This window comes from Elaeis guineensis, chromosome 6, assembly GCF_000442705.2.
Source record: "Elaeis guineensis isolate ETL-2024a chromosome 6, EG11, whole genome shotgun sequence".
Lineage (NCBI taxonomy): Eukaryota > Viridiplantae > Streptophyta > Magnoliopsida > Arecales > Arecaceae > Elaeis > Elaeis guineensis.
Genome location: NC_025998.2, coordinates 109,000,452 through 109,027,770, shown reverse-complemented (window position 1 = coordinate 109,027,770; position 27,319 = coordinate 109,000,452). Strand labels below are relative to the sequence as shown.

General features: G+C 38.8%; 1 protein-coding gene across 3 annotated transcripts; it reads right to left on the bottom strand.

The window, feature by feature from the left end:
- Window positions 1-2,768: 2,768 nt before the first annotated feature.
- Window positions 2,769-27,319, bottom strand: LOC105034029 (serine/threonine-protein phosphatase BSL3). Of its 3 annotated transcripts, none has more exons than XM_010909051.4 (21): window positions 26,591-27,319; window positions 26,207-26,267; window positions 25,816-25,894; window positions 25,619-25,698; window positions 25,436-25,530; window positions 25,182-25,281; window positions 15,341-15,410; window positions 13,340-13,441; window positions 13,170-13,251; window positions 9,423-9,602; window positions 6,564-6,846; window positions 6,121-6,364; window positions 5,826-5,996; window positions 5,182-5,420; window positions 4,680-4,764; window positions 4,459-4,557; window positions 4,151-4,350; window positions 3,989-4,064; window positions 3,763-3,898; window positions 3,547-3,683; window positions 2,769-3,438 (listed from the first exon to the last, which is right to left on the bottom strand). In XM_010909051.4, exons 1-21 carry the CDS (start codon window positions 27,075-27,077, stop codon window positions 3,355-3,357), a joined length of 3,090 nt encoding a protein of 1,029 aa, XP_010907353.1. In that variant the 5' UTR covers window positions 27,078-27,319; the 3' UTR covers window positions 2,769-3,354. The 3 variants fall into 3 exon arrangements, with proteins under 3 accessions (XP_010907353.1, XP_010907354.1, XP_073115704.1); XM_010909052.4 differs by having other exon boundaries at window positions 6,121-6,361; window positions 26,591-27,288; XM_073259603.1 differs by having other exon boundaries at window positions 4,151-4,557; window positions 26,591-27,288.

Here is a 27,319-nt window from a genome sequence, read left to right as displayed (position 1 = left end):
AAGAAACCTTCAAAGGTTTAGTAAAGGTCCAGATAAAATATTCCAATTATTTGACAGTACACAAACACAATAGTACTTCTAACACATGGTTAGTGACAGTCGCAACTCGGAAATTTACCGCAAGTCATACCCTGTAATTAAAGCATGTACACACCGTTAGAAAATAGTGGAATAGACACTACAACTAACAGTACTTCTAAAACATGTGAACTAAATATTTCTGGATGATTGCCGATTGGACTCCTAATTATAGACCTCAATGAGCCGGTAGAAATCCAAATATATATATATATATATATATATATATATATATATATATATATATATATATATATATAATTTTATTTTCTAATCATTGAGTTCTTTATTAAAAATCTTAATAGATCAATAAAAATCCAAACAGTCGTATAGGATGACTGTAAAAAGACTATCTTAAGATCTGATTTCTGATATCCTATTTAAACCTTTTATAAAGCAGACTGACAAGCATTTCTATTGCTTACAATTAACCTTAAGTGAGCAAGTAATATCTAGTTATCTGTATTGGTAACATCAAGAATGCACACACTTTCATAATGCATGGTATCCACATATCTAAACATGTAAAATTTGATTATTTTGTATTGTAATAAAGGTAACTATCAAAGTTGACATGTCATCATATGAGGTTTGGTAAGATTTAAATTGCACATCAAATTGAAGTGTCCTGCTAAGATATTAGACCAAGGCAAAACCCAGGTAACTAAAATAATCTAAGTCACACACTATATGAAGAACAAGACAAGGAATTACAAGTCACCTTTAAAGTTCAATATAAAAATTCTATAAGTTATTTACAATTTTTTACAATCAAGATTCTTATCAGTTTTCTTAAATTATATCTGAAATTTTAAGTATAGTTCTAATAGAGATACACTATATGCTTGTAGGGAGAGTTTTCTATGAGTATGTAGCAGTTGCTACGACCTTTAACTTATGATTTTGATTTGGAGATGTGATATCTACAATTAAAGATGATGATTTTTTATTTATTTTTTTTTTTTTTAGTAGCATAGGGATGTACGCGGAAATGGAGATGAAAGAGAGAGTTAGATTTGGCTGTGCTGTGGCCTGAGGGGTTGGCAATTGATGGACAAGAAAGCTGTAAAATAAAAATCAACATTTTATTGGCAGTGCATGTGACATACCAAGATCAACATAGGTCTTAGTTTTCTCTCAAATACAAACATACATACATACATATATGCATGCGTATATATATATTTCATCTACTCATTTAGTGGTGTCATCACTTTCTCCTCTTCGCCTTTAATTAAGATCATTTTTTATTCTGCCTTCTCCCTCTGTTTTCTGTTTGCCTTCTCCCTAAGTTTTTTTTTTGCTCCAATTCGTGATGTGGATTATGCCTCATGCTTCATATGCCTTTGGATAATTAACGCTTGTTCCTCTTATTTATAGCTTAAGATGATTAAATGTATTCAAAAGAAAGAGAAGCAATTGCTCTAAAGTTGCAAGGCAAGAAGACTAAAGCTAGTAGTCCGAAGGCGATGATTGCTGAATATTACTTTGTGACTAAAGGTTCTTGTTAATAGCTTGGGCCTACCCCTACGATGGGGACACATGTGGATATCTCCCCACGGTGAACTATTACTTACTCCAAGTTTGAGTACGGCTTTGCTTTCGAAATTATCTTCATTCTCCTCTCTTTCTCTATTTTCCTTATTCATGCTTGATATTACTTCATGGACATTATTGACCTTCTAGCTGTCAAAAATAAATATACTAGAGCTTCCATATAATCCATTTCAAACCATAATTAGAATTTTTTATAATTTGATATTGAATAAAAAATTTCTTAATCATCAATCATCAAGTTAGGACCGATCTAAACCAACCCAGTGAATCCATAAAACTCATTAGAATAAGCTGTGTTGCCGAACCATACAAAATAACAAGGATAAAACTAAAAACAAATAAAGCACCTAAACCGTAAGACAAATAAGCCTCTCTAAACCATGCAAATGCACAACGAGCCGATGCTTGTTTAGATTGGACCTTCAACTGATACATATGATCAACCTTTTTTTTTGTTTTTTTTTTTTTTTGATAAAGGCATAAACATAATGATTTAGATGAGCATGCTGATCACTAATTGAAATGAAAGCTGCCAGCTTAGCATGTGAATAAAATATCCTAATGATAAAAACAAAGATAATGATGGTATTAATTAGCATATATATTATTTATATTAAAAGTTCTAATAATTTCGCATTCATTGGATGTGAAATGCATCAAAAATTCTCGAGAATCGCAAAAGGATTTGTATGCTAGAAATTGATATGAGCTCTACATGTTCCAAGTCAACCATGACCCGGGTAATTTCCCAGCTGTGGGCAATGCAACTCCATCCCCATTGATCAAGGAAGCAAGACGACCGTAGACCCAAAAAGAGTAGCACCCTCGCTTTCCCAACAACATCCTGGTGGAAGAGCAACTGCCCTTTTCAGATTGATTGTTGTAAGAAATAACCCAGTGCAAAGCAAAATATTTCCCATCGCCGAGTTCCCACAACAGCCCTCCAATTTTGTATGTTTTGTTCACAGCCAGCAATTCCACCGCCTTACCAAGACACAGAAAACCACATTATCTTTCTTCTTCCGCATAGAGAAACAGCACCAACCGCACCAATCAATAATGTTCAGTAGTTAGTGCAGCAGGGAAATTACAGCGAGAATTACAGGCTCCTCCCCAACCATCAGAATAAACAATTTCTACGGCAAACCTCAAATATATGCTATCCATTCAAAACTTACATTGTTGTACATCACAGCACCAGAAAATTACAATGAAAATGTGCTGTCGTAAATATCTATTATACATGCCTCTGCCAGTATGGGCTGTAGAACTCAGCATTGCTCTCACCAACACTATAATGTCTTCTCAACAGAAGAATCCAAGCATAAGAAAGAATACCTAATAAAGGTAAGCCTATTCATCATTCCCATGGGCAACACAGGAGACCACGTACACTCACCTATCTGCCAGCAATGTTGAATATACACAGGTGAAGTTTTGCAGGAACCCAGGCAACTCTGGATCAAACTAGTTTAGCGAATCAACCACTTGGAGGGCATTATGGATTTACATGCCGCTCACACATTTCACCCCGGGTTAGCCGCTGCTCTGTAATTTCAAAGATGGATCTTTCTGCTGACCTCCGTCGGTACCATCATGGTTGGCTCCTAAATCTCACAAGATGATCCCTTGTGTCTAAATGAGAAACAGCCAGATCCCCACCAGGAGGGAGCCTCAGATCATAGAAGAGGAATGACTATATCAACATGTGACAGAATGCTATATCCAGGCAAGAGAACTTCGATCATTTGCTGCTTGAGAGCGGCCCCTCGTTGGCGTTGGTGGTCTGTTGGCATTAAGCTCCTAACATCACAAGAATAAAAAATCAACTCACAATTAGTCATGATCACAGAACAGTCAAAGAATCGAATCTCCAGAATAGTAAGGTTTATGCAAAGAGCAGAACCACACCTGCATCCATGTATCCTCGATATGCTCTGGTGATGCTTCGGGTGAACTAATGGCAGGGGGTAACGGATGAATAAGTTTTGGAACAACCACAAGGTCTCTTCCCAGAACTAGAATTGCACCTGCATTATTTGCTGTGCCTACACACCCACCATAGAAACGTTTAACAGAGGAAAATAATGAGAATATCAGTTCCTTAACAAGTGACAGATCCCCTACCGCAATAATTAGTGGCAGAGAAAAGAGTAATCAAATGTCCCTGAGCAAAACGTTCAAAACCATCCATCACACATTCATGTGCTCGTACTATCAACTGCAGGTCATTGTTGTTGCAGAACTCCATTACACGGTCAGGCTGCAGTAACAAGTAAATAGCATCAGAAACACTCCCTATCAATATTACAGTAGAGAAGCAAACTAACCAAATTAAAAAGTGAACACTAACCCCAAAAGTAACTAGGCCTGGGCCCCTAGCATTTGGTCTTAATCCTTCAACACTGTCATTCTCTGTTGGATCGGACCTGTATGTAAAAGAAAATGGCAAAAGTATGTAAAAGCAGATCCATTAGAAATGACATCAAGGCATTATAGGTAGTTCAATACTGACCAAAGCAGATCCATTAGAACAATCGATCCTGCCTCCATTGTAATTGGTCGTTGAAGGTTCTCAATCTGCTCCACATGATTTATGGACCTACCAATGCCACCATGCATGCAGATAATCTTCTTCTCAATTAGTGCAGCCAAAGGGAGCCAATTAAATAGTCGATTTATGCGGTGCCAAGCCCAGATTCCATCTCGCTCTCCCTGGTTCCAGATGAAGTAGGTTAATGATTTGCAACAAATTCGCTCAAGAATACAATTAAGAGGACAAGAAAAAAAGAATATATGTGTGTGTGTGTGTGTGTGTGTTACCATTCGTTCAATGCACTCAATCCGGAAGCCAAATAGAGCATTGATATCTGCTGCCTCATGGTTCCCACGAATTAAATGCACATTATGAGGATACTCAACCTGCAAATATCAAGCTAATGGTTTAGCTTGGTCTATGAGATGATTTATTTTTTTCCAAGATACCTCATTTGCTAATCTAAAAAAAAATGCAGCTAAAATATGCATTGATGCCAAAGCAATACCTTCAATGCTAGAAGAAGAGTAATAGTTTCCAAACTATGCTGGCCACGATCAACATAGTCTCCCAAGAAGAGATAATCAATATAACTGAAAATGACAGGCACCAGTAAGCAAAGCAAGCATAACACATCAGCTAAAACAAGTTAACAGATACATCCAACTGAAAGTATGCAGCTATTTGTATTGCAATATGCCATCTTGAGTATAATAATATACCATCTTGAGTATAATAATAAGCAGAGAGTCCGAGATACTTAAAGACATGCACAGTATGTTAGAGACAAAAGATGAAAGCATCGCCGCATTTCATATCAACTAATAGAAATTATATAATACGTGATATCAGATTATTCAGGAAAATCAACCTATAATAGAAATCCAGCAAAGTGGTGAGAATCCCCAAGGAAAAATCCAATGTAATTTAGGGCAGAGAAACATTATGACATTGCAATATAGCAACATTAAAAAAAGCACAGAACTATTAATTATGCTATGAAGACATACGCTATGTCCCCTGCCGTCGAAGGAGCACCATACTCATCAAACAAGCGCATAAGGTCCCCAAACTGACCATGCAAATCGCCAAAGATCTTAACAGGAGCCTTAATGTTCAAAACACTTGGCTCACTTGTAAATATTCTTTCAGCACTGTCACAGAGATCTGCAATTTCATTGCAATCCAAAAAGAACTGCCTGCGTACAGGAGGCTTCCAACCACGGGGTTTTAAAAGATGTGCAATAACCTGGATTAGCAAAAAGGCATATCAGAACAATGAGATGAAAAATCTAGTTGGAAAACCTAAATACTAAAGAACAATTTAGAACATACTGAAAGACAGTCAACTAAACACCTAGAATTAAGGGTTTCATGTTTAATTCACTTATTCACAATACTATATCTCCTTTTACCAAACGCAACAATTTAGTTCCCTTCATCTGAGTGTTGCAGGAAGAAGAAAAGAGACACAATATATTATATAATTTTCCTTTTGCTTCATTTCACATCATATTTTCCTGCCAATATTGACTAAAAATACAGAATCAACTAAAATAGGTCATTCTGTTACTAATCCAAAATGCAAAAATTTAACTGCAATGCAGTTACTGCATGCACTCAATCTGCAGGCTAGACTACAACAATAGTCTACCTTTTTAGGCACACTACTGATAGACATCTGCCGATCTAGCAATTTCCTAGCTGCAGTTGCACTCTCAGGGGTACCGTAGCTGACTCTCCTGCCTTCATTTTCAAACTGATCAATGGAAAGCTGCCTAACCATACCACCCAAAGCACCCCCTGGCTCTGCAGCTACAACTACCTGCATGACAAAAAATATGCTTTAAACTAGACATGGGATGAAACTTGGTGCCTTGTTAATCAAACAAGTGATATGAAATAAAATAGAGAAAAAGCTGGAAACTCGTTGACACTTTCATACTGACCGCCCTGTGATGTAGCCGAACCCCAGCTGGTGCAGAATTGTTTAGAAGAGAAGTATCAGGAAGTTTTATCAAGCTTGAGATTTGTTTTCCACTTGGAGTAGCCTCTGAATCATGACCCATGTCAGGCAATTGCTCGGCTTCACCATTAAGTTGCCGGGCTTTAGCAGCAGCCAGAGTAGCACTAATTGCCTCAGCCTCTGCTGCTGAGGCTTCAACCAAATATTCCACACCTTTGCTCAGTCTCCTGCACCAAAATCCATCCTAAGTCGCATATAACAACAAATTCTAATAAATTCCACTAAATATTTTAAAAATAATTGAAGGAATTGGTTAATTTTCATTCAAGACCCCCCCCCCAACAAAAAAAAAAAAAAAGACGCCACAATAAGTTAAAACAAAGCCAGAGCAGTCATAAGACATCCATAAGCTCACTGATAGACTACCTTGGTCCCTGCAGCATGGCATTTTCAGTGCTTATATCAGTGTACATATCCCCATTAACAGGAGGGGCAACGGGAGTGCCAAGCACAACTGCACCATCAGAAACGGCTTCTGGAATAGTTTGTTTTGATCTTTCATCAGCATATGTGTATCTTCCAAGTGTTCCAGATGACCGTCCTACTGGCACATTGGCAGCCGCTGCAGCCGCTGCAGCATGGGAAGCTGCACTTGTTGTTTCAGCAGCAGCCAGATCTTCAGCAACAAGTAGGTCATCAAGAAGCACACCTGCAGCAGAGTTCACTATCCATTTAATAACCAAAGCAATCAACTTATGATGGTCCACATCACCCTATCTCAAACAACTAGCATCAGAGAACATGTATACATTTCCATAATAACAGAAGCATGAGCTTCTAGAATATAAAAACAAACTGTCATTATCCACTTGCTCCACCGATGGTAGTTCCTGACATATAAACTTCATCTTAAAAATTATAATACCATGAGAACCTTACACAGTCACAAATTTTTTTCTTAAAAAAAAAATGGAGAAAAACACAAGTTACATACACACGAGGTGACTTCTATACCCTTATCTTGATCTTAAAAGATAATTTTATCCCTTCCTTCACCTGCTCTTCTCCCTCCTACTGCCTAAAGAATTTATGCAGCCATGCCTAACTGAACCTCACCAAGGAACTTCTCAATCTCTTCCCTCTAGAAATGGCAAGTTTTTAAATGAACAAAACCACTAAAATGCAGGTCAAGTTGAACTTGCAGCTTTAATAACAGTTAGGCATGACAAACTTACAAACTGAAAGAGCAGAGTGCAGGTACCATCCAACCATGGAGACATAATTATGGACTTTTAATGCAACAAGAGCATTAGACATACTTCTACATGTTCACAATACTAAAGCAGATATTGTACGAAATTATCAAAAATGCCATCTTACTAGGCTCATACATTATCATAAGTTCCCTTTATCATGTATTTAGTTACCCTTAGTACAAACATGTGGGCGCAGACTCGAGTGTGGAAATGGCAATGGTTAGGTTACCCACAAAATTTGTCCTAACTATATCTGAATCCATTTAAAATCTTACTACCCGAACCCCTCCCAAACCTGTTTATAAAATTATCAAAAAAATCCCAAACCCATCCCATTAAAAAAATGATAAAACCGTCAGATACCCAAACCCGCCCAATTAACCTTTGTTCGAGTCAGGTTATTCAGATACCCAAACCAGCCTATCAACCCAAACCTACTCAATCAATTCAAATATCATATAAATTAGAATCTAGGAGCAATATGATACACCACATCACAAGGGTATAATTAAAATTATTAAATTAACAGCCAATTTAAATACAAATGCAAACTATGGCTTACTAGTTAAAGCAATGGTTAGGCCTCCTAAAGGTATGAGTTCAAATCCTCTCCACTGCCCCCCCACCCCCAAAAAAAAACACTCAAGTACGTATTTTTTATAAAAAAAAAATTATAATATATAACTGGATTCGGGTAGTGAGTACCCGAGGGTTAAAGCCCAAACCCATCCCCAACCCAAATGAATTTTAATTTTAAATCCCAAACCCTTCCTAGATCCTATAGGGTATTGCTAAATGGGTTAGGATTTGAGATAGATCGGGTACCCGAAAAAACCCATCTTACTGCCATCCCTACTCAAGTGAAGTTAAGATCATTAAAATTTTATGATATTTTATAAAACAAACATAGAAGCAAGATTTGGAGCTGGAAAGAATCTGAAGCAGATATCACACTTTAAGATTCTGGCCGTTGAGATTATGTCAACATTTGATGAAGATGCTTTAAATCAAACGTAGCAGGTTAGATAGGTCGAGTAGAGTTGAAAGGCCACAAAAAGTTGGTAGGTGGATTAGGCAGGTGTGGGGCCATCCAAAAGTCAATCTGTTGTCCAAGCAACAAAGACCCACTAATAGGTCAAGTTGGCATTAGTCGAGTACATATATTTAACCACATAAACTAGCATAAACACAAACCATTCTTGCAACCATTCTTCTCCATACCACTCATTAATTAACAAATCCAGCCATATCTAATAAAATCATGCCTCTCAATCTCTCTCATGCGTCAACTCAATCTCCATTTCCCACTACCTCAGCTTTTTCTCTTTCCCACTCCTAAACAATCAAAGTAATGTCTAACCGGTCCTATCAACTAATCTCTCCACCCTTGACAAGCACAAATACAAATATGGGATACCAAAATCCATAATTAGTACTAATTGGTGCACACTATAATATTAATCTTGCATGAATTTGACGGAAGACAAACTCAAATACTATGGCACCAATCTTAGAATGTTTATTGTTGATCAAGATAGGAGTTGAAAGAAACAAAAAGAATGATGTGAGGTATGCTTAAAATGTTACTTAAAAGAAATATTTTTTTTAATTTTCACGTTCCAACAAAGTCCTATTAATACTGGAGAATGGAGATAATTGGTGATGATATAAGAGATGAATATGACCAGTAACATCATATTAAAAAATAACAGCAGGCGATCTGCTAACAAAGTTGGCCATATTAAAAGGCAATTTCTGGTGTATGATACCATGATGGCAGTCACCATGAATAGGATCATGAGCATAGGATTAATACACAATAAAATAATATATCATTGGACACATCTAATGTTTAGCAAAATGTTGAAAACTGATAGACATTTTTTTAAACATACCAAGCAACCAGCCCATGTGATTCAGATGGATGCTCAAAATGTGTACGACAAAAGCTAGGATACAAAATCAGCTTCAATGTCTTAGATATCAATAAAACAAGTTTTGTTACAAATAAATGAGTCTTAATTCTTACCGCCGCGTAACCCTCCATAAATAAAAATCAAATCACCAACTGCAGCAGCCGCATGCCGACAACGGCGTGTAAGCTCAACAGAAGCATCCCCACCAGCTGCATCTGCACTGTATCTCCCTGTCCTGGGGCTCGTGACAACAGATTTTGTATCACACCAGACCCCAGCAGCAGTATCCAATACTAAATAGAACAAGAATGCAAAGCATTTGTGAGATCTCTGTAAACAAATTCATCATGCAAAAGGCAAAATAAAAGAAGGAAAACTTGTGAGTGTGCTAGGGAAAGATTTATGTAAATGTGATAGTCATGCACCCACAAGAATCACTACTAACTGTAACATATTAATCAATGTAACAAAAACACAGATTGCCAACTTCACTTATTGTAAACAACCATGTGGATACATGGCTGATTTGCTTACAATGCCTAATTAGAAAATTGGCAGAATTTAAAATCAACGTCTAAGCACAGACAATACAACAAATACTGAACAAATATATGTTTGAATGAATTAGTTTCTGTTCGCCATCTTGGTACCGGACCTCATATAGTACCATTCTATTACAGTGTCGGTACATGATTCGGCACAGTATGAGAAGCATACCGAGTATCAATATAGTATGGGACGGCATATCAGTACAAGACCAGTATAGTACAATATGCCTCATACCAGGCAATATGGCAAACCATGATATCTATGGTGTACCTCATTCATGACACTATAAAATACTGTAGCAACAAACAGATCTCTTCAACTGCACAGTGATAGACAATTCAACTACTGGTAGTCAACTACCATAGAAGTATTTCACAAACAACAAAATAGCTGACTGGCTTGAGGATTTCTGAAATTAATTTCAACCAATAAAGTAATGCACTGTACCGCTCTCATGTGAGCTGTATCATATCCTACAGCTAAGGTACCAGTACTAGTTCACTCTCACCATGGTACCACACAGATACGGGGTACTACCTCACTTTGCCTTGCAGCACAACATGCATACTACCTGTCGGTACTGTACCATACTATACGTGTAAGGTTCTGCAGCAGACACTGAGACTTTAAACATTGATTTAAATCATCCACGATCATGGGTCACTTATTTAGGAACAGGTCAGAAAAAAATCAACAGGATAAAATAACTTCATTAATTAGCATCAAACACAGCATTTAGATTATCATTAGATTTAGTTATCTTTAATTTTAATTACACGGACGGCAAGATATTGGATGTTCGGTGAAATCAGTGCCTAAGATTTTCCATAGAGTAAAAGCAAAGATTTTTGAAGATGATTAAAACCATGATATTCCATACCGGCCGGCCGGTACATCCCATACCATACCGTACTGGCGAGGAACCGGCATGGTTCAAACCGATTTTTTGGTAAATGACGTGAACCGGACCGTACCGGTCGGTTCGGTAGGGTACGGACCCGAACCGCACGATACGGTGCGGTATGGACCGGTATGAGTCAATATAGCACCCATACGGGTCAATACAGGTGTTTTTTTTTTTTTTTTTGCAGTTGGATGAATTTTTTTTTTGATTTTTTTATTGTCGGTATGGCCGGTATGGTATGGTGCCGTACTATACCGGCCAGCAAACAGTACGGGATGCGGTACCGGTATTGCAAACCTTAATTAAAACTATAGTTTTTTCTTTTCTTTAATTAAGAAAATGTAGGCAAACTTTTATCAGTAACAAGTGGTACACCTACACTATTGAGGATAACAACCCTCCCTCCCATAGAAGTTTGTTATAATAATTGGCCATATCTTGTTGATGACTAAAGAATTTTTCATATAGAAAATGCTATTCACACATCCACAAGCAAAAAATTCTTTGAATTTATTAGCTTTCATAAAGGTAAAAAGTAAGAAAGATGCCCTTGAAATTGTACCATGCTGCACCAGATAATAATAGTTCTCATGGATGACATCCATCATGAGCCTATGAGATGATGTTAATCAAATACTGTTGCAACACAAGGCCTACAATGGAGGAAGTCTGCGCTCTACTAAGGGTTTCCACAAAAGTTTAGGCTGTCTCTACATTGAATAGTCTTTGCACTAAAGATGCACAGATCAGATTGAAGGAACTTTACTAAGAACCTCCCAATCAAATGTGGATCCCTAACCAAGTAAATAGACTTACTCCTCAAAAAGAGAGAAAAAAATAGAATAATGCTTTTCACAACGAATTTAAGAATGTTTCTAGTCTCTAAGATTCAACAATCACACATTGTCTTATTCCCAACTCACTCACATCTGTATGCAGAAATTAGGCAGATTGCAAGTTCATTTAACACGAACCAAATAATTCCCATGTAACAAAGAGAACTATAATATCATTTGAGGAAACCAAAATAACCAATAAAGCTATAAAATAATATCAACTTAACTAACCCCCTCGCAATGTAGGAGGCCAGCTGACTCCTTTGGTACATACAAGAAACATGCAATTCAAAGTGATTTACTAAGGCTACATTTTTAATGATAATCAATTATCAAAAATAAATCTGAAAATGAGGAGAGAGGGAGGGATCCACTTTTAGAGAGAGTTCCTTCAACCTGCTTTCCCGGCCAAGCATCTTCATTTTAGTGGATTTAGAATAAATGCCCAACGTTAGCATGGGAATTGTCACCTTAGCCATACCTCACACCAATAAAATCGCACAGAAGTTTCTTTTATAGAAGCCATCGATTCAACAACTGCCATGATGGGATGGATCATATCGTTTTGACATGAAAGCAGCACTGGTACAGGTGCCGGTACACCAACTTTCTGTGTATTGGAATGTCGACTATATTGGTGCATCTCTGCCATACCTATGAGTACAAATGTGTACCAATGGTACCAACCACACCAAATACTGACCATTTGTTTTTTTGAAGCTATCAATTTTGGTCAAGACTTGCCGTACCAATGCATGCCACCCCATACTAAACATACTGTACAGTACCAGGACCAAGATTTTCCATCTCGGTACCGGACTCCATACCAGTGAAATCCCACTATAGTGTCGATACGTGGTATGGTTCCTATAGCTATGTCGGTACGGGGCAGTTTGGCATACAGATATGGTACGGTATGCCCTGTGGTATGGCGAACACTAACTAGTACCAAACCGAGACTTGGTACAAGGGGTGTGTCGAGTCTCGATACACCAAACCAACCCCATATCAAGTGTATTAAACTGTACTAGCACCACACTAAACTCGATACACCAAACTAGCCCCATCCGGGGCATACCAACATTGTACCAAATACCAACATCATACCAATACAAGACCTGGTGCCAAGACTACAAACCCTGGTTAAGTACCGTCAATACTGGTATCTTACCATTCCAATGAAAAAAATGGTATAGAGTTTAATATTGGAATTAATTTAGGGCATAAAGAGGATTAGTACCTCTTCTTATTCACCTAAAAAGAACCAATGAATGTACTGCCTTAACACTAGGAACAAAAATAATATTGCTCAAACCGCAAGGCAGCCATTAGAACATCTCAAAGTTCTCACCAATGAATGACAATACAGTATCCACATCAAGTTAGCATAAAAATCCAATTCTTGGGTTGGTCTATCATTTTTGAAAGAGAGACGTAGACCCACCCATAATATAATTAGCCAGGCCCATAATTTTGGCACGCCACCTCCAACGAATAGAAACCAAAAACTTCAGTGGGATTGGCCAATGTAACTATCCATCTACAACACAACCTTAGACATAAAAAACTACCTGCAATGCTTGAAGAATCTTCTACCATGCGCCCACCACCAAGAGCCCCGCCAGATACATGAAGCCGTGCATTGACAAAAACCTATAGCAATATGATGTTAACAATAATTAAACCAAATATGACATACAAAAACTATTGATAGAAATGTAATATAGGATATGAGTCTTACAGCTGCATGTTGGTATCGAGGGGATGGAGAGACACCAGGAGCAATAGCCCACTCCCAACGTCCATCTCTATGTTTTGCAAGACCATACGCACTTGATAGAGGCTATATAAGCAAGTTAAGAAAAGGAAAATCATGTGAATCGTTAACGATAAATTTTTTGTTTTTTTTTGGGGGGGGGGGGGGTGGGGGGAGGTCCAGAAAGATAATATTTAATCAACATAGTCATTCAGAAACATCAATAAAAATATTAAATATACCACAATAGATAATAATGGATACAGATCTTTTACAAATAAGCAGCAAGGCTTATTTAAATATGGTATAGGTAATTCATTGTCATGATGGAGGTGTGTGGGCAACAAACAAACACCGCAAGATTGCTTTCATTGGTTACCATTTTTCTTCAAATGATAGCATCCTACGAAATCTTCTACAAATGCATCAGTTCGAAAAATTTTAAGGCTTTTAACTCATTGAGAATTTTTTAGCTTTCACATTTTGCAACATGAAGCCTTGCCAACTGGAAGATATACCTCTCACTCAGCCCACTTGCAACCTCACACATTTCCCTGATTAAAATGAGCACAATATCTTGATAGCTCACATATAACTCTTTCAATAAGCAATAGTTGTATTCTCCTCAAGGATATGAGTTTAAAATTGAATTTCTTTAATTTGCAACAACATTGTTGTTGACTACCTCTAGCACCCTAAACTGCTGAGATATGTATAGGAACTATAAAATTGAACAAGAAAAGAGAAACACCAGGAACATGGAAATTAAATGTGGAACCCTGATTGAGAAACATGGTCTCTAATTTGATGGCTTAATTTAGAATAGAAAGAATAGTTCTTTTTGATTTTGGTTGTCATATTTTGGCAATAATTAATGATAGGTTTTCACTACTACAATTATCAACGAAAAATTTTGAGAAGAATTATATATGATTTGCCCCTTGATTATTATGATTTTCTAAGCACTATATAAATGCTTCACTCTGACTAGTGATTATAGATGCTTCAAATGTGCACATACGAACTCACATCATATCCAAGTGTTCGTCATTATGTGATGATTCATTTTCCAAGGAATTTTGGAGAAACAACACCCTATACCAATGCCCAACATAGGCACCCATGCCCAGGCCCAAGCAATATAATCCACACATCACCAACACAAAAGCCCACCAAGCAAAAGGGAGATACTGTGCCCTGCAAGGAAAAGCCGGACTCAGATGCCCCATATCCATCATTGTTAACCCACTTCATCCTCAATCAGTGTATAACTATCAACTAGAGTCAATGGGAAAATAATCCTTGCTATGCTACAACTTTCATATGATTGATAACCTTCATTTCCAAGTAGCTTACATAAAAGCAGAAAAGATGGAATCCAAAATTGCCCCTTTAAGACCCTCAGGTCTCAAAGGGAGAAGGTGGTACTAACAAAATGAAACTTAATTCCATATCTACACTTGCAATAATAGAGGTGTATCAAGTTATCTATAGATGTGTATCAAGTAATCTTAAAAGGTAAGACAATCTACCACTAAACTTTCCACAATCCAGACATACACAAGGGAAATCTAGTCCTTCTGTTGACTCTCAACAAACAAGAAACAAGATACAAGGAGTCATAATACACAAAGAAGAATATGTAGAAGAACAGCATACTGAACTCATAGAGCGATAAGCTATGCTATTTAGTTAAAGTTATAGCTTGCATGTAAAATGTTAAAGAAATACCAAAAATCAGATCAAGGCCCAATACTCTAAGGGACTTGTTACACTATCCTGAAAAGTGGTGCAATATTAATATAATGCAAACTCCTAAACAGGCAAGACATATGCAGATTAATATTGGAATAACTGAATAAATCTGATATACCGTAGCATGTTATTAACATTAATGATTATCAATGTCATTTTGTTGCTTTACACTATTAATAAAGAACACCTTTTGATACAGCTATCATTCTCTAAAGCAACCTTTTGACTCACCACACTGTTTGCATCCCTCCCTCCACATAGCAGAAGAAGACCGTCAGAGCGTGCACTTGCAGTTGCATACCTAAAAACAAACACCAAATAATGAGTTTTATCACAGGGACAAAAAAGCACATTAGAGAACTTCAATAACCACAAATTAAAATATGAACAATCTAAAAGATAATATAAAACTAGTAAAGAAAAGTTACTAAAAGTTTTAAAACATAGAATGCATAGAATTAACAGGTAACAAACTGCCTAATATAGGCAAGTGTGGCATGGAATCATGTTTATTTCACAACAAACTACCTGATACGGTTAGAAGGCATCCTGTTTAAGAATTAGACACTAGTATCATGTTCATTTCATAGAAGCATTTATATCATTTATCAACTAAATTTGCACCTCCAAAACCAGTGTTCAAAAGTATTATTTGTGCCATGATCAAATTAATATTCCCAAGCACTTGCATCATGCCACCATAAAAAACAATACACACAGGTTCAAATGATCTATAGCTATTGTAGAAGCGAAAAAGAATATTTCTTTTCACTTATATTAGTTTGATTGCACTTCCTTGTCCTGCTTGTTGATTTTACTCACTTTCTTCCATGACTCTTCTTCAGTGTCCATGCCATCCTATTGTGCATGGTAATGATTATTGCAGATGGAGGTCAACATAACTATTAGATTTTCTTTTTTATCCTTTTTCCCATTTTCCGTTGTTTCAGGTGCCACAAGCAAGATGGCAAGAGATAGATAGAGACAATCTTTAACACCTTATCTGGAGGCTTCTTTCATAGAACATAAAAGGAAAGGACCATATCAAAAGTTCAACACAAATCGCATGATTAAGTATTGGACCACCAACTAGCATTTAGCACATGTGGGAATTCAAGGGACTATATAATGGATAGATATAAACCAATGAATCAAAGAAATATTTGGATACAAGAGGAAGATTTGATTAACAATTGTGAATTTGTGATGTTATCACATGTTTTGTATGATTGATTAAAGCAGGTGGAATATTTGATAAATGATCATAAAGTTGTAGTTAGGGCTGGAAATGGGCCGGGCCCATACCTGAGCCCTGCCCAAATTTTTTTCAGGATTCAGGCCAGACTTAGGCACGATAATTTTGAGAAAACCCAGGCCTGAGACTGGCCCGAACCCGATTGGCTTCTCATGGAATCAGGAGCTTTTTATTCTTCCATGGAGAGTCTGCTTGAGAACTGGAAATTTAGTTTAATTGCTTTACTATGTGGGTTAACCAGAATAGTGACATGAAGTATATATAACTACTGTGGTTTGCTAATGGATGTAATATATTGTAAACCCAGTTTTGAATTATCTGTTCTTGTACAGAAATCTGTCTGTTAGTCTCTGAATGCAAGCCGATTCAGTCATTTAAGCTGATGACAAAATGATCATTTGATCTGCTTGTAAGAAGCTTATAAGGAAACATTTGGTAAAACAGTGACATTTAAATCCATAACTTTGAAAATTCTTCGTTAGGTGATATCCAGCTTTGTAAAGCCATTCATCTTTGTATTTTGATTGTTTGTTAATTAGGATTTTGCAGCCAGTTCAATTCTCTGCTAACTAATATCCATATTCTACCGTGTTTCAGAAGTTGTTGGATTAGTTGAGGGGGGAGAGAGAAAAGAGAGCTGTCATGACTTTTCTTCCAAGAAAGTCGGTGTCATTATTTCGTTGTAACCCATACCTCCAATTTGTTGAATCAATTGCATGTGCATCAGCAGTTCAATACTAGTAGCCTATAACCTGTAGTAATTTTGTTCATCTTGTTCAGTACGTTCTTTGTTTCCCTATTGAAAAAATGACAAAGAAAAACGAAATTATTGGATATTACATCCTTCTGCTAGACTGTTACATGGATATAATCCCTTTTCACCAAAAAAATAGAGGATATAATCCCTGGAAAGCGTCATATTGGACCAGCACAACTGCAATCATTCAGCAGTCAAAGAGACCATGGAGCACAAAGTAGAATTTTCTTGTAATCATGTTTATTAAGACAATAAGATCAATCTCAATGGGGGAGCAAAGACTTCCAAAAACAAAGGAACTGAGAAACCTTAACATTATTTGATTGAGCTCAAAATTAAAGCAAACAAATCCCTGTTGGGTAGGCCATAGGAAATCCAACATCAGAAATCTCTGTTGGGCTGGGTCCAGGCCTTCAATTGAGCTTCATTTCGGGCTTTGAATGGGCTCAAGCTCGGGCTGGGCCAATGGTAGGCCCGAAAAGCAGGGCTCTATATTTTAGTTTAGCCCAAACTTGGTCCAAATTTTTTGGGCCTAGCTTGAAGCCGACCTGAAGCCTGCCCGCCTGATGGGCCTCAGGCCGGCTCGAGCCCAATACCAACCCCAGCTGCAGTCCACTAAAATGTTCAGAATTTCTTTTTTCTAACAAACTCATAGAAGATTTTAATCTGTTGGTCAGTAAACAAGTTGGATACATGCATAAAGCTAATCATTTATTTGAGCATGTAATCAAGTTAGGGGTGAAATATCAAAGGAAAGAGAGAGGAAGGTGGGTGCAACTGGCCACTGCTATCAGGGTTGCTGCACTTTCCGGCGTCACTATGCGAACAGGGGTCATGGAGATGAATGAGGCATCAAAGACATCGAGCTGGAAAGAGACACAAGCTGTAAGGATTATGGGGTCCAGTCCATGACATCATCAGATGTTCGAGCATTTCAAAGATCAAGGTCTCCTGCTGCTAAAAAGAGGGAGACGAGAGGAAGCAGAGGGAGAAGAGAGGAAAGGAGATGTGGAGAGGGGAGCAGAGGGAGACGGAAAGGAGGCAGAGAGAAGGGAAGCAGACGATACAGGAACCAGAAAAGGAAGGGCCACAAGAGGAAGAGAAATGAGGAGGATGGCAGAGATGAGAAAGAGATAATAAAAGCATGGCAATTAAACATGTAACAGGTTTTAAGCAATAAAATAGGGTCTTAATAATGGCCATCCATTTTAAATGAATGGATGGCCAGGATTTGTCATTAAAGGTTTTATGTACAGTATATAAACACATACCATATATGCCGTGTGTGCTATTTATCTGCTCATGCTTCCAGCCAGACTACTATCTGCACAAATGTGACACAAATTTAGTTTTGGGCTTGATTTTTAGATCTGGCCCTAAACATCATCACCCTCTTTTCCTTCTTTTACTTCCATAATCTTCCCTTCATACTGCAATTTCAGGCTGGATTACATGATTTTTCCATGCTTGATCTAAACCATCAAAGTCTTCTTTTCTTTTTTCTTCTATTACTTCTAGACTTGTTATTTCCCTTCATGTTTCAAATTCAATCTCAATTCCATGTTTTCTTTTATTAACTGGATATAAACACAATGCTCACCCTTCTATCCATTCAAGATCCATCCCATTAGTTATTTTTAAGAGAAAATGACCAATCACCCCCTCATTTTAAGGCGAGGTTCACTCAACCCACCTACCTCTTATTTAAAAATTTTCAATTAGATCCCTTTAAGTTCATTTAGTGATGCAATGTGGTCCCAAGCCCCACCAACACCCAATACTATTAAGATGCTGTCTAAAATGACAAAATTATCCTTGGGCCTACACTATTTTTCCAATGCTTATGGTTGGTTTGGGACTCAAGTAGAGCCCCACCTATCTTAGGAGGAGACGGCAAAGGACCTGCCTTGGGAGAAGATGATGAAGGAGGTGCTCTTGGAGAGGTAAGGTCGGGGGAGGAAAAGATGGTGAAGGAGGTAGGGATCCACAAAGGTTTTTAGGGGGGTCTCCAGGTCTTAATCAACAGCTATAGAGATATCCAAGAAGAACTATGAGGTTCGCAGCAAGAGAAAGGGCTTCTCGTCTCCATGATGGTGACAGAAAAGAGTAGTGGAGGGGGACACAAGGGGGGTGGAGGGTGAAGCATAAGAGCGAGAGAGGATAGATCCCTCAATGGAGTTCTAAAGGAAGTGCTCTATCTCCAGCAAGATTCCACGCAAGAAAGAAAGGGGTGTTGGCAACTGTGATGGCTGCAGCAATGAGAGGTCCATCTGGGGCAGCCTAGACATCATATCGGGCAAATCAGCCTGGGCCAATCTCATCATCCCCATTTCTCGTGAGCATGGAGCTGAGGGCAAAGGCTACTGGTTCCAGGTCAACAATGGCCCCAATGTGTTAGCGGCATCCATCGCCATTCCAAGAAACACCTACCATGCTGTGATCGAGATCTTTAGGTTGTACCATGTCGATGATGAGTTCTGATATATAAGCCCAGTTCTATCCTCATTCCAAGGGAAGTGACAGTTTCCGCTAGTTATATGCAACCATTGATCTAAAGTTCACCGATGGCCACATTCCATTCATCATAATATACTTGGCTTGATCAATCCTACTTTTGTTCCTCGATGACTACCATCGGAGCATTTGCCATCTCACCTTACGACCTTGATAAAACACCATTCTTGGGGCTATTGTTGGACAGGCAACCATATGAAATCAGGCTCGCAATGAAGGACAACCTAGCTATTGAGTAGAAACCTCCATTTATGGGTGGCTGCATGGTCCCACATAGTGGAAGTTAGGCTGGTGGACCACTCAGCACCACAGCTCAAAATTTACCAGCACGCCAAGAGGTTGAACCAGGACAAGTGGTCAGAGGTGAACATTAAGGGGTTGATCTGGTTCTTGAGCTGGGTGAGCTCATTGAAAGGGAACATCACCACCATGGTGAGACAAAAGGTGAAGTTCAAGAGCCAGGTGGAGGTCACGAACCGAGGGCAATGAATAGCTGGTGATGATCAACAAGGAGAGAACCACGGTGGCAGTGGCAAGGGGGCACTAGGCAATGGGACAGGTGCAGCTCTTCATCGAGAGGTGCAGACATCGAGTGTGAATGGGATCGGTGAGATGGTGTTTCCAAAGACAAGGTTATACAACCAGATTCAAGAGATTTTAGAATTGAATGAGAACATGGCATTGAGCACAAGCAGTCTGATAGACTCCCAAGATGTAGAGTGGTCTGTGCTAGTTGATAACCTGGCTGTAGAGTCTTTGGTCAACATCCTAGAGTCCAAGTTCAACCTTAGCAATCCAATGGAGTGCGGTCACCTTCTACTTAAGAGATATAATTGAAAATTTTTTAAAACAAGAGGGGGGGTAAGTGAAAGTCATGTTAAGTTGAGAGGGTGTATTGATAATGTTCCCTATTCTTTATTTCAATCCAGGTTAGGGTTAAATTTTAATTTAAGTGTTTCCATATGGATCCAAGCCACATCACTATATTCATTTGCAGTGCCTTTTTTGGATAAATCAGAGATTTCAAATAATATACTAAGAGACATCCTCTAAAATCAAAAGTAAGAAGTTCCTTCAAAATGGAGGAAGGGGGGGGTGGTCCGGCAATGCTAACCAAAGTGATCGATGACATGGTTGGCCATCCAATCGGTTAGGCTATTGCCTTCATGGTAAATATGGCTAGCCTTGAAATGATCAAGCTGAGTGCTTAGCTGAAGGATGTCCAATGTTAAGGATGCAAATATATGAATGGAGATCCAAGATATAATCACTTGCCGATTGCCTTCCATCCAGACATGCAAGGCCCCAAGTTCATGAACAACAAATATGAGACCTTCTCAAGCAGCTCAGAGCTCAGCCACAAGCACTATCATATGAGTCGGATGGCAACCATTGACAACAAGGAGAGTGACTTCAATTACATATCATTATGATGCTTCCAACTAAGATGCACTTTGTGTTGCACAGTCCTTTTCAAAGTTCTACGGTAAAAAAAGTGCTTTTTGAGAAAATTAGTATTTGGTAACATCATTTGAGAAGCATTTCTGAAAGAAGAATAAGTCAAAAAAAGTGACTTTTTTTAGGAGAAGCTAGGAAAAGTAACTTCTGACATCTCCTCTCATAAATTTGTTCCTTGATTTCAAAGATAGTAAGCCCACGCACAGAATGTAATTCTATAATATGTGATCACACATACGAAAAAGTAAACTTTGTTTAACCACTTTAAATGAAAATGCTTCTGGAAAATAATTTTCTAAAAAGTACAAGCAATGCCAAACACACCCTTAAAATCCAACCATAGTACTGCTAAATTAGAGACCATGAAATGTGGATAGAAGTAACACGTGTCAACAAAATGCTCTGGGATTAAAAAAATTAAAGACTTCACCTAACAAATGATGGCCTCCACCACCTCAAAGAGTTTTCCCAATCACCAAGCATAGAGAGAAGTGAGGAAGCTCAATAAAATAAAGACCATGTTGAAAAATAATGCAAAAGTGACAAGTGCATTCATCTTTTGGATTCATTAACAGGAACAAGCCAAACAACTAGGTAAAGTTTGCAACCTGAATTTGGTATTAAACAATGTGCAAAACAATCAATACACAGGAAAAATAATCCATTTGAGCTGTCCAAGTGGAACTGGGTATCCTAGTTTTATGCTTCATAACTAGAAAATGTGGAAATGTTACTATTCTAATTCTCTACTGCAACGGAACAGAGTTAGATATGCAAGACATCACAAACAAAGATGGACATGGAACTTTAGGAGCATAGTTTTATTGGACCTCTTTCGGTACCAAGTATCAATTGTTCAAGGATAGAAAAATCCTACTTGTTTCAGCAAGAAGAGAGTTTTGACTACATGGTCAAAGTGATACTCAAAAGTGTTAAAACTAATGAATAAACTTGGAGCCGTTTGTGCCAAGCAAAGCATTCTTAAAGCATTAGCCCCCACCCCTAAAAAAAATAGTACAAAATAGTTTCCTATGTATAACAATTAAAACATCCAAAATTTCAAAAAGCTATTGCCAGTAAAAAAGAAATCAACAAAAGGTACATCAATAGTTCGAAATGCTTTACAATAAAGGTAGTACTAGTAAAAAAAACTAGAAAAAGGGGAATTACACATTGATTGACATTCTAAACAATCTTTTAGTTCTATGCATAAGTCAAACGACAGCTCTAATACATTAAATCATGAATGTCAATGATCAACAATCATAGTCTGAACCAAGAATGGCAAGTTGAACTACCATGAAACACATAAGAAAAAGATGCTCTATTTCTGAGCATGGTGAGAGTAGTTTCCCCAGTTCACGAGAAAAGCTACCACTAGATATAGAACCAAAAAAAATGAAAAGAACATCGAGACAAGCTACATGCCATGAATCAACAAAGACCTAAAATATATAAAAATACACAAACCACAGATTTTTGTTTTCTCTATTTTCTAAAAATCATCCAAAGATGCATGAGATATTTTCCGGAAGGAAGAAACTGGATGTCAAATCAGTATAAACACCAAATCGGTCTCAAACTAAAATAATCAGTGAGAACCATAATGCTACAATCACCTTTTAATATATATAAATTAAATTTCAAAAAACAAAAGGATAATTGAATAGATATATTTGGAATGATGGCCTATAAGCGTCTTGAATAATTGGAAATGACATTTGTTTTATTAGTTCACTGGACATGCTGTGTATGGATTTATTATGGTGAAAACTAGACTTATTACATGAATGGCTTTTTAATCTTAATTAAGCATAATGTTTACATTTCTTTTATATTTTAAAATTTTTGAAGGAAATCAAAAAGATCCCACAATCAGGATTCAATCCATGATCGATGCAATCCCCATTAAGGATGGTAACTTTAGCCGACCTACCGAATACCCAATTTGAATGGGGTGAGTTTTACCATATCGGGACAGATGAGTTCAAGAAAAAAAATATCCAAAGTGGATTCGGATAAGGTATGGGTAATTGTACGCCCTATCCTGAACCCAATCTAATATAATCTTAATCTAAATCCCCCTTTCAAAATTATAATTATTTTATAATATTTATATTATGAGTTTCTTATCCGATCCGACCCCTCTTATCTATCCGACCCACACCTCTACTTGATCCGACCAAATCTGCACCTCTGCTTGATCCAACCCGATCCGAGGCAGATACGGAGCAGATATGGGTGTGTGTGTGTATTAAAACGGAGACATCGACCTTCGTCCGCCATGTGTCCACTCTACCCGTAGCGCACAAGAGGAGAAGCTGTCTCTACTGTCCCCTTCCTCCCCATCATCACGTTGGCTCGCTCGACTGCTCCCACTCTGAAATCATGTTCACATCCAATAAAGCCCCCACCTCCACATCCGATGTCGACGCAGTAGCCCAATGGGCGGGGGAGAGGCATCTGGCCTTGTAGCCATGGATCCACTGAGCTGCCTGGGTGAAGGTCCCCAACCAGACCCTTACCCCCTTCGTCAGATCACGGATCTCCACCACCCACTTTCCCCGTGGCCACTGGCGAATCCCACGATAAAGGTTCTTCCTTTCCCTCTTCTTCGGCTCTGAGCCACCCCAAGTGCCCATCATCAATCCTCGATTCCTCTAGAAAGCATCAAAAGGAAGAAACTAGGAAGAAAAGAAAGGGAAAATTGGATAAGACCGGGATAGAGGTCAACGGCGGCAACGAATTGGTGATTCCTTTGTTCTTCACCGCTCCTCAGTCTCATCTGCTGCAATGGAGAAGCAAAGGGAAGAATAAAAAAGAAAGAAGTGGAGTGGGCTCAGAGGAGAGGAATATAGTAGAGAGAGAGATGCGAGAAGAAGGTAATGCTAAAAAGAGCTAGCACATGGGAGTTTACATAGTGAGGCTCTGCCTGTCCTTTTGTTTATTAACATGAGGAGAAGGTGAAGGTTTTTGGCCATTAATTAATAAAAATATCCATCGGTCTCAAAGGGAAGGAATAGAGTTGAGAAAGAAGTGGAGTGCGCTCTAAGGGGAGGAATATAGTTGAGAGAGAGAGAGATGCGAGAAGAAGGCAATGGGAAAAAAAGCTGACACATGGGGGCATACATAGTGGGGCTCTATCTGTCCTTTTGTTCATTAACACGAGAAGGTGAAGTTTTTTGGCCATTAATTAATAAAAAAAAGGAGGAAAGACAAAAGAGGAGGGGGAGAGAGGTAGGTGGTGGGTCTTGATTCTGCTAGAGCCTTTTGAGCTCCATCATGACGATGAAAAGGGAGAAGAGAGAGCGAGCTCCGGAGCTGAAGAGCAAAGCAGAAAAGAACGAATGTTAATACGGGAAGAGGGCAAGGATTTTAGAAGAAGCTAGACGGTAAGAGATCCATGAGAATTCCAAATTTAGAAAATAAATAAATAACTCATAATTCACACTATGCACAATATATTTTTCATTTTTTTAATTATTTTTAAAATATATATAGAATAGATTTTAATAAATTAATAAATAAAAATATTTTTTCAAGAACAAATCACATCTGCATGGGGTTATAAACTAGTGGGATTTAATTAATTGCGGGCCAAGTATGAATATTGGCCGGCCCAACCCACACCCGACCCATTGCCATCCCTAATCCCTATCTTAACAATATTGATCATAAGAGAACATAGCTGGACCAACATACATAATTTGCATGATAAGCTAATAAATATATCCATCACATAGCTTTAGGTATCCTAAACAACTGTCAATATTAACTGAACAAGAGATAATTTAGAAATAGACTTTTAAAGAGGTAAGGATTCTTTAAATAATAAAGAAAGACCTTAAACAAGCAACACTGACATGTTTGACAATTATGAGATGGCATCGCTGGAGATGGAAAAAAAAAGAATGAAACTTTGTTCATGTCATTATGCTGGCAATACAGCATTAACAAGAAGAGGTCATGCACATAGTCTAAAATGCCACAGTACCTCCTTAATGAACTGCATCATCATGAAACTAAATAATATGAAAAGACATTTATCTTATTGGAGGGAAAAATAAACTCTTATTAAGAATACTCACATGCACGGAGGTGGGCCTTCACCTTCTGGTTCCAACTTCCTCCATTCGTAAGGCTTGGCAGCAGTGTCTAGGGCCCAAACATCAGCTAAAGGCCGCTTCCCTGCAGATATAGTTTAAACCTCATAAACTCATTTACATTAGCAGGAAATGCTGGAAAAGCATCTAAGTTTTGCTGGTAATAGATATTTTTCTGGTAACGATAACATGCTCATACAAATATGAACAAAAAAACGTAGAAAAAGGAAATAGCTTACCATCATTTCCACCAATAGCTAATAGAAATCTTTGCCCCACCAAAGCCATCACATGTCCATAGCGTGGTCCAGGGCCAGGTCCTTGGACAACAACCCTGCATTCATGCATAAACTACCTCAGCATTGATTAATATGGTGATAACATAGTAATAAGCAATCTGGTTGCTTAGATATGATCATAACCTATGCCACCGCGGTCGCTGTTGTGTTAAGTCCAGAACATGAAGATCCTCCGCAGACAAACCAGCAGGGCCAATTCCACCCTGATTGCATCACGAAGAAGAAATCAGCTAAAAGAAGTTTTCATCTAAGAAATCCAAAAAAAATTCAGTTCCAACTTAACAAACCAATCTTTCCAAGGTTATCAACCACGCAAGTACCTGAATTACCACCATGGTGCCCACAGCAGTCGCAGCATGTGCAGCCCTTGGTGACGGTGGTTCCCCAAGTGGTGTCAGCCTGAGAACATATGATAGCACTATCATCTCATTGCAGAAGTCGATGTCAAATGTTTAACAATATAGTTCATTAAAGGAGTTTAGGAGGTGTTAGTTAGATCCTCATAGTTTTTGTTCTGCTAACAGAAGTTGCTTCCAGTTAAACAAAACTCAAAAATATGAGATACAAGAAATTATATTTGAAAGCAAAGTCACATCCCGCCACATGAGTTTTGTATCATCTGTCATTTATCTACGTGAATTAACATCATATATAAGCTGATGCTACATGGTGCTCTATATATCAACAAGTTATCAGCTTTTATGAGGTTACCTTGTCCATTTATTTGACAACACATCGTAACAATGGACGTCAGCAGTTGCACCTGCGAGACCTGAATCACAGAAAATACAACAGTTGGATGACAAAGCAGCATCCATAAGTAGAAACTCTCAAACCAATTAGCACGGCTGAGCACTTGTATACACCAAAGACCTAATTTTTAGTCCAACAGCACAGCACTATGTTCTCCTATCTCACTATTCCCTAATTTTTTGATGAATACCGGGCAGAAGGTCCTCAGAATTAAATCTTCACAGCGATACATCAAGGCAAGAAAACCAAATTAGCTTCTTTGAATCTTTCTAATAGACGACTATAATTAGGGTTTCAGAAAAGGAGAATAATTGGAGGGTTAGAGAGAGAGAGAGCAAGTACGGATGCCAGCGCTTCCGGCGGAGGACGGCGGGGCGGCGGAATTGCCCTCGAGAGCCGTGGCGCCGCCGAAGAGAATAAGCCTCGGCCCGATGTACCCGGGCGTGCCTTCCTCCCCAACAGCAGCGACGGCGGTGAGCGTGTGCCCGCACCGGCATCCCGGCCCGTCCTCCTTTTTCTCGATGACCGCGTTCACCACCGAGTAGCTCGGCGCGGGACGGGGCCCGGCGGCGGCGGCGGCGGTGGCGGCGGGCTGCTGCTGCTGCTGCAGAGACGGCGACCCCTCCGGAGGAACCGGCGCTGGCGAGGAGACAGAGGACTCTGACGGGTCGTCATGGTGATTGGCGGCGGCCGGATCGTGGTTGGATTCCGTCGACATGGAGGCATCCACTTCCATGGTCGCGGTAGGGGAGATCGGAGCGGGGGTTTCGTGGCGGCCTACCGGGACTATGCGGGCTGAGCAGCCTACCGGGCTATGCGGGCCGAGCATTCGACATCGCGCTGCCCTACCGCCCGATTAATTGACAAAATCGGCCAGAATTCATCTCAGCCACCACGCCGTGGGCCCGAATTGATCGAATCTCTCGGCCGTATCGTCGGCGTGTCGTAATGGAACAAGGGAACGAATTATGAGAGAGAAAGAGAGATCCCCTTTATTCCTTTTTTTTTTTCCCTCCTTTTGGCCTCCGTGAACAAATCCCACGTCGTGCGCGCGAGCGGAGGAGGGGCGAG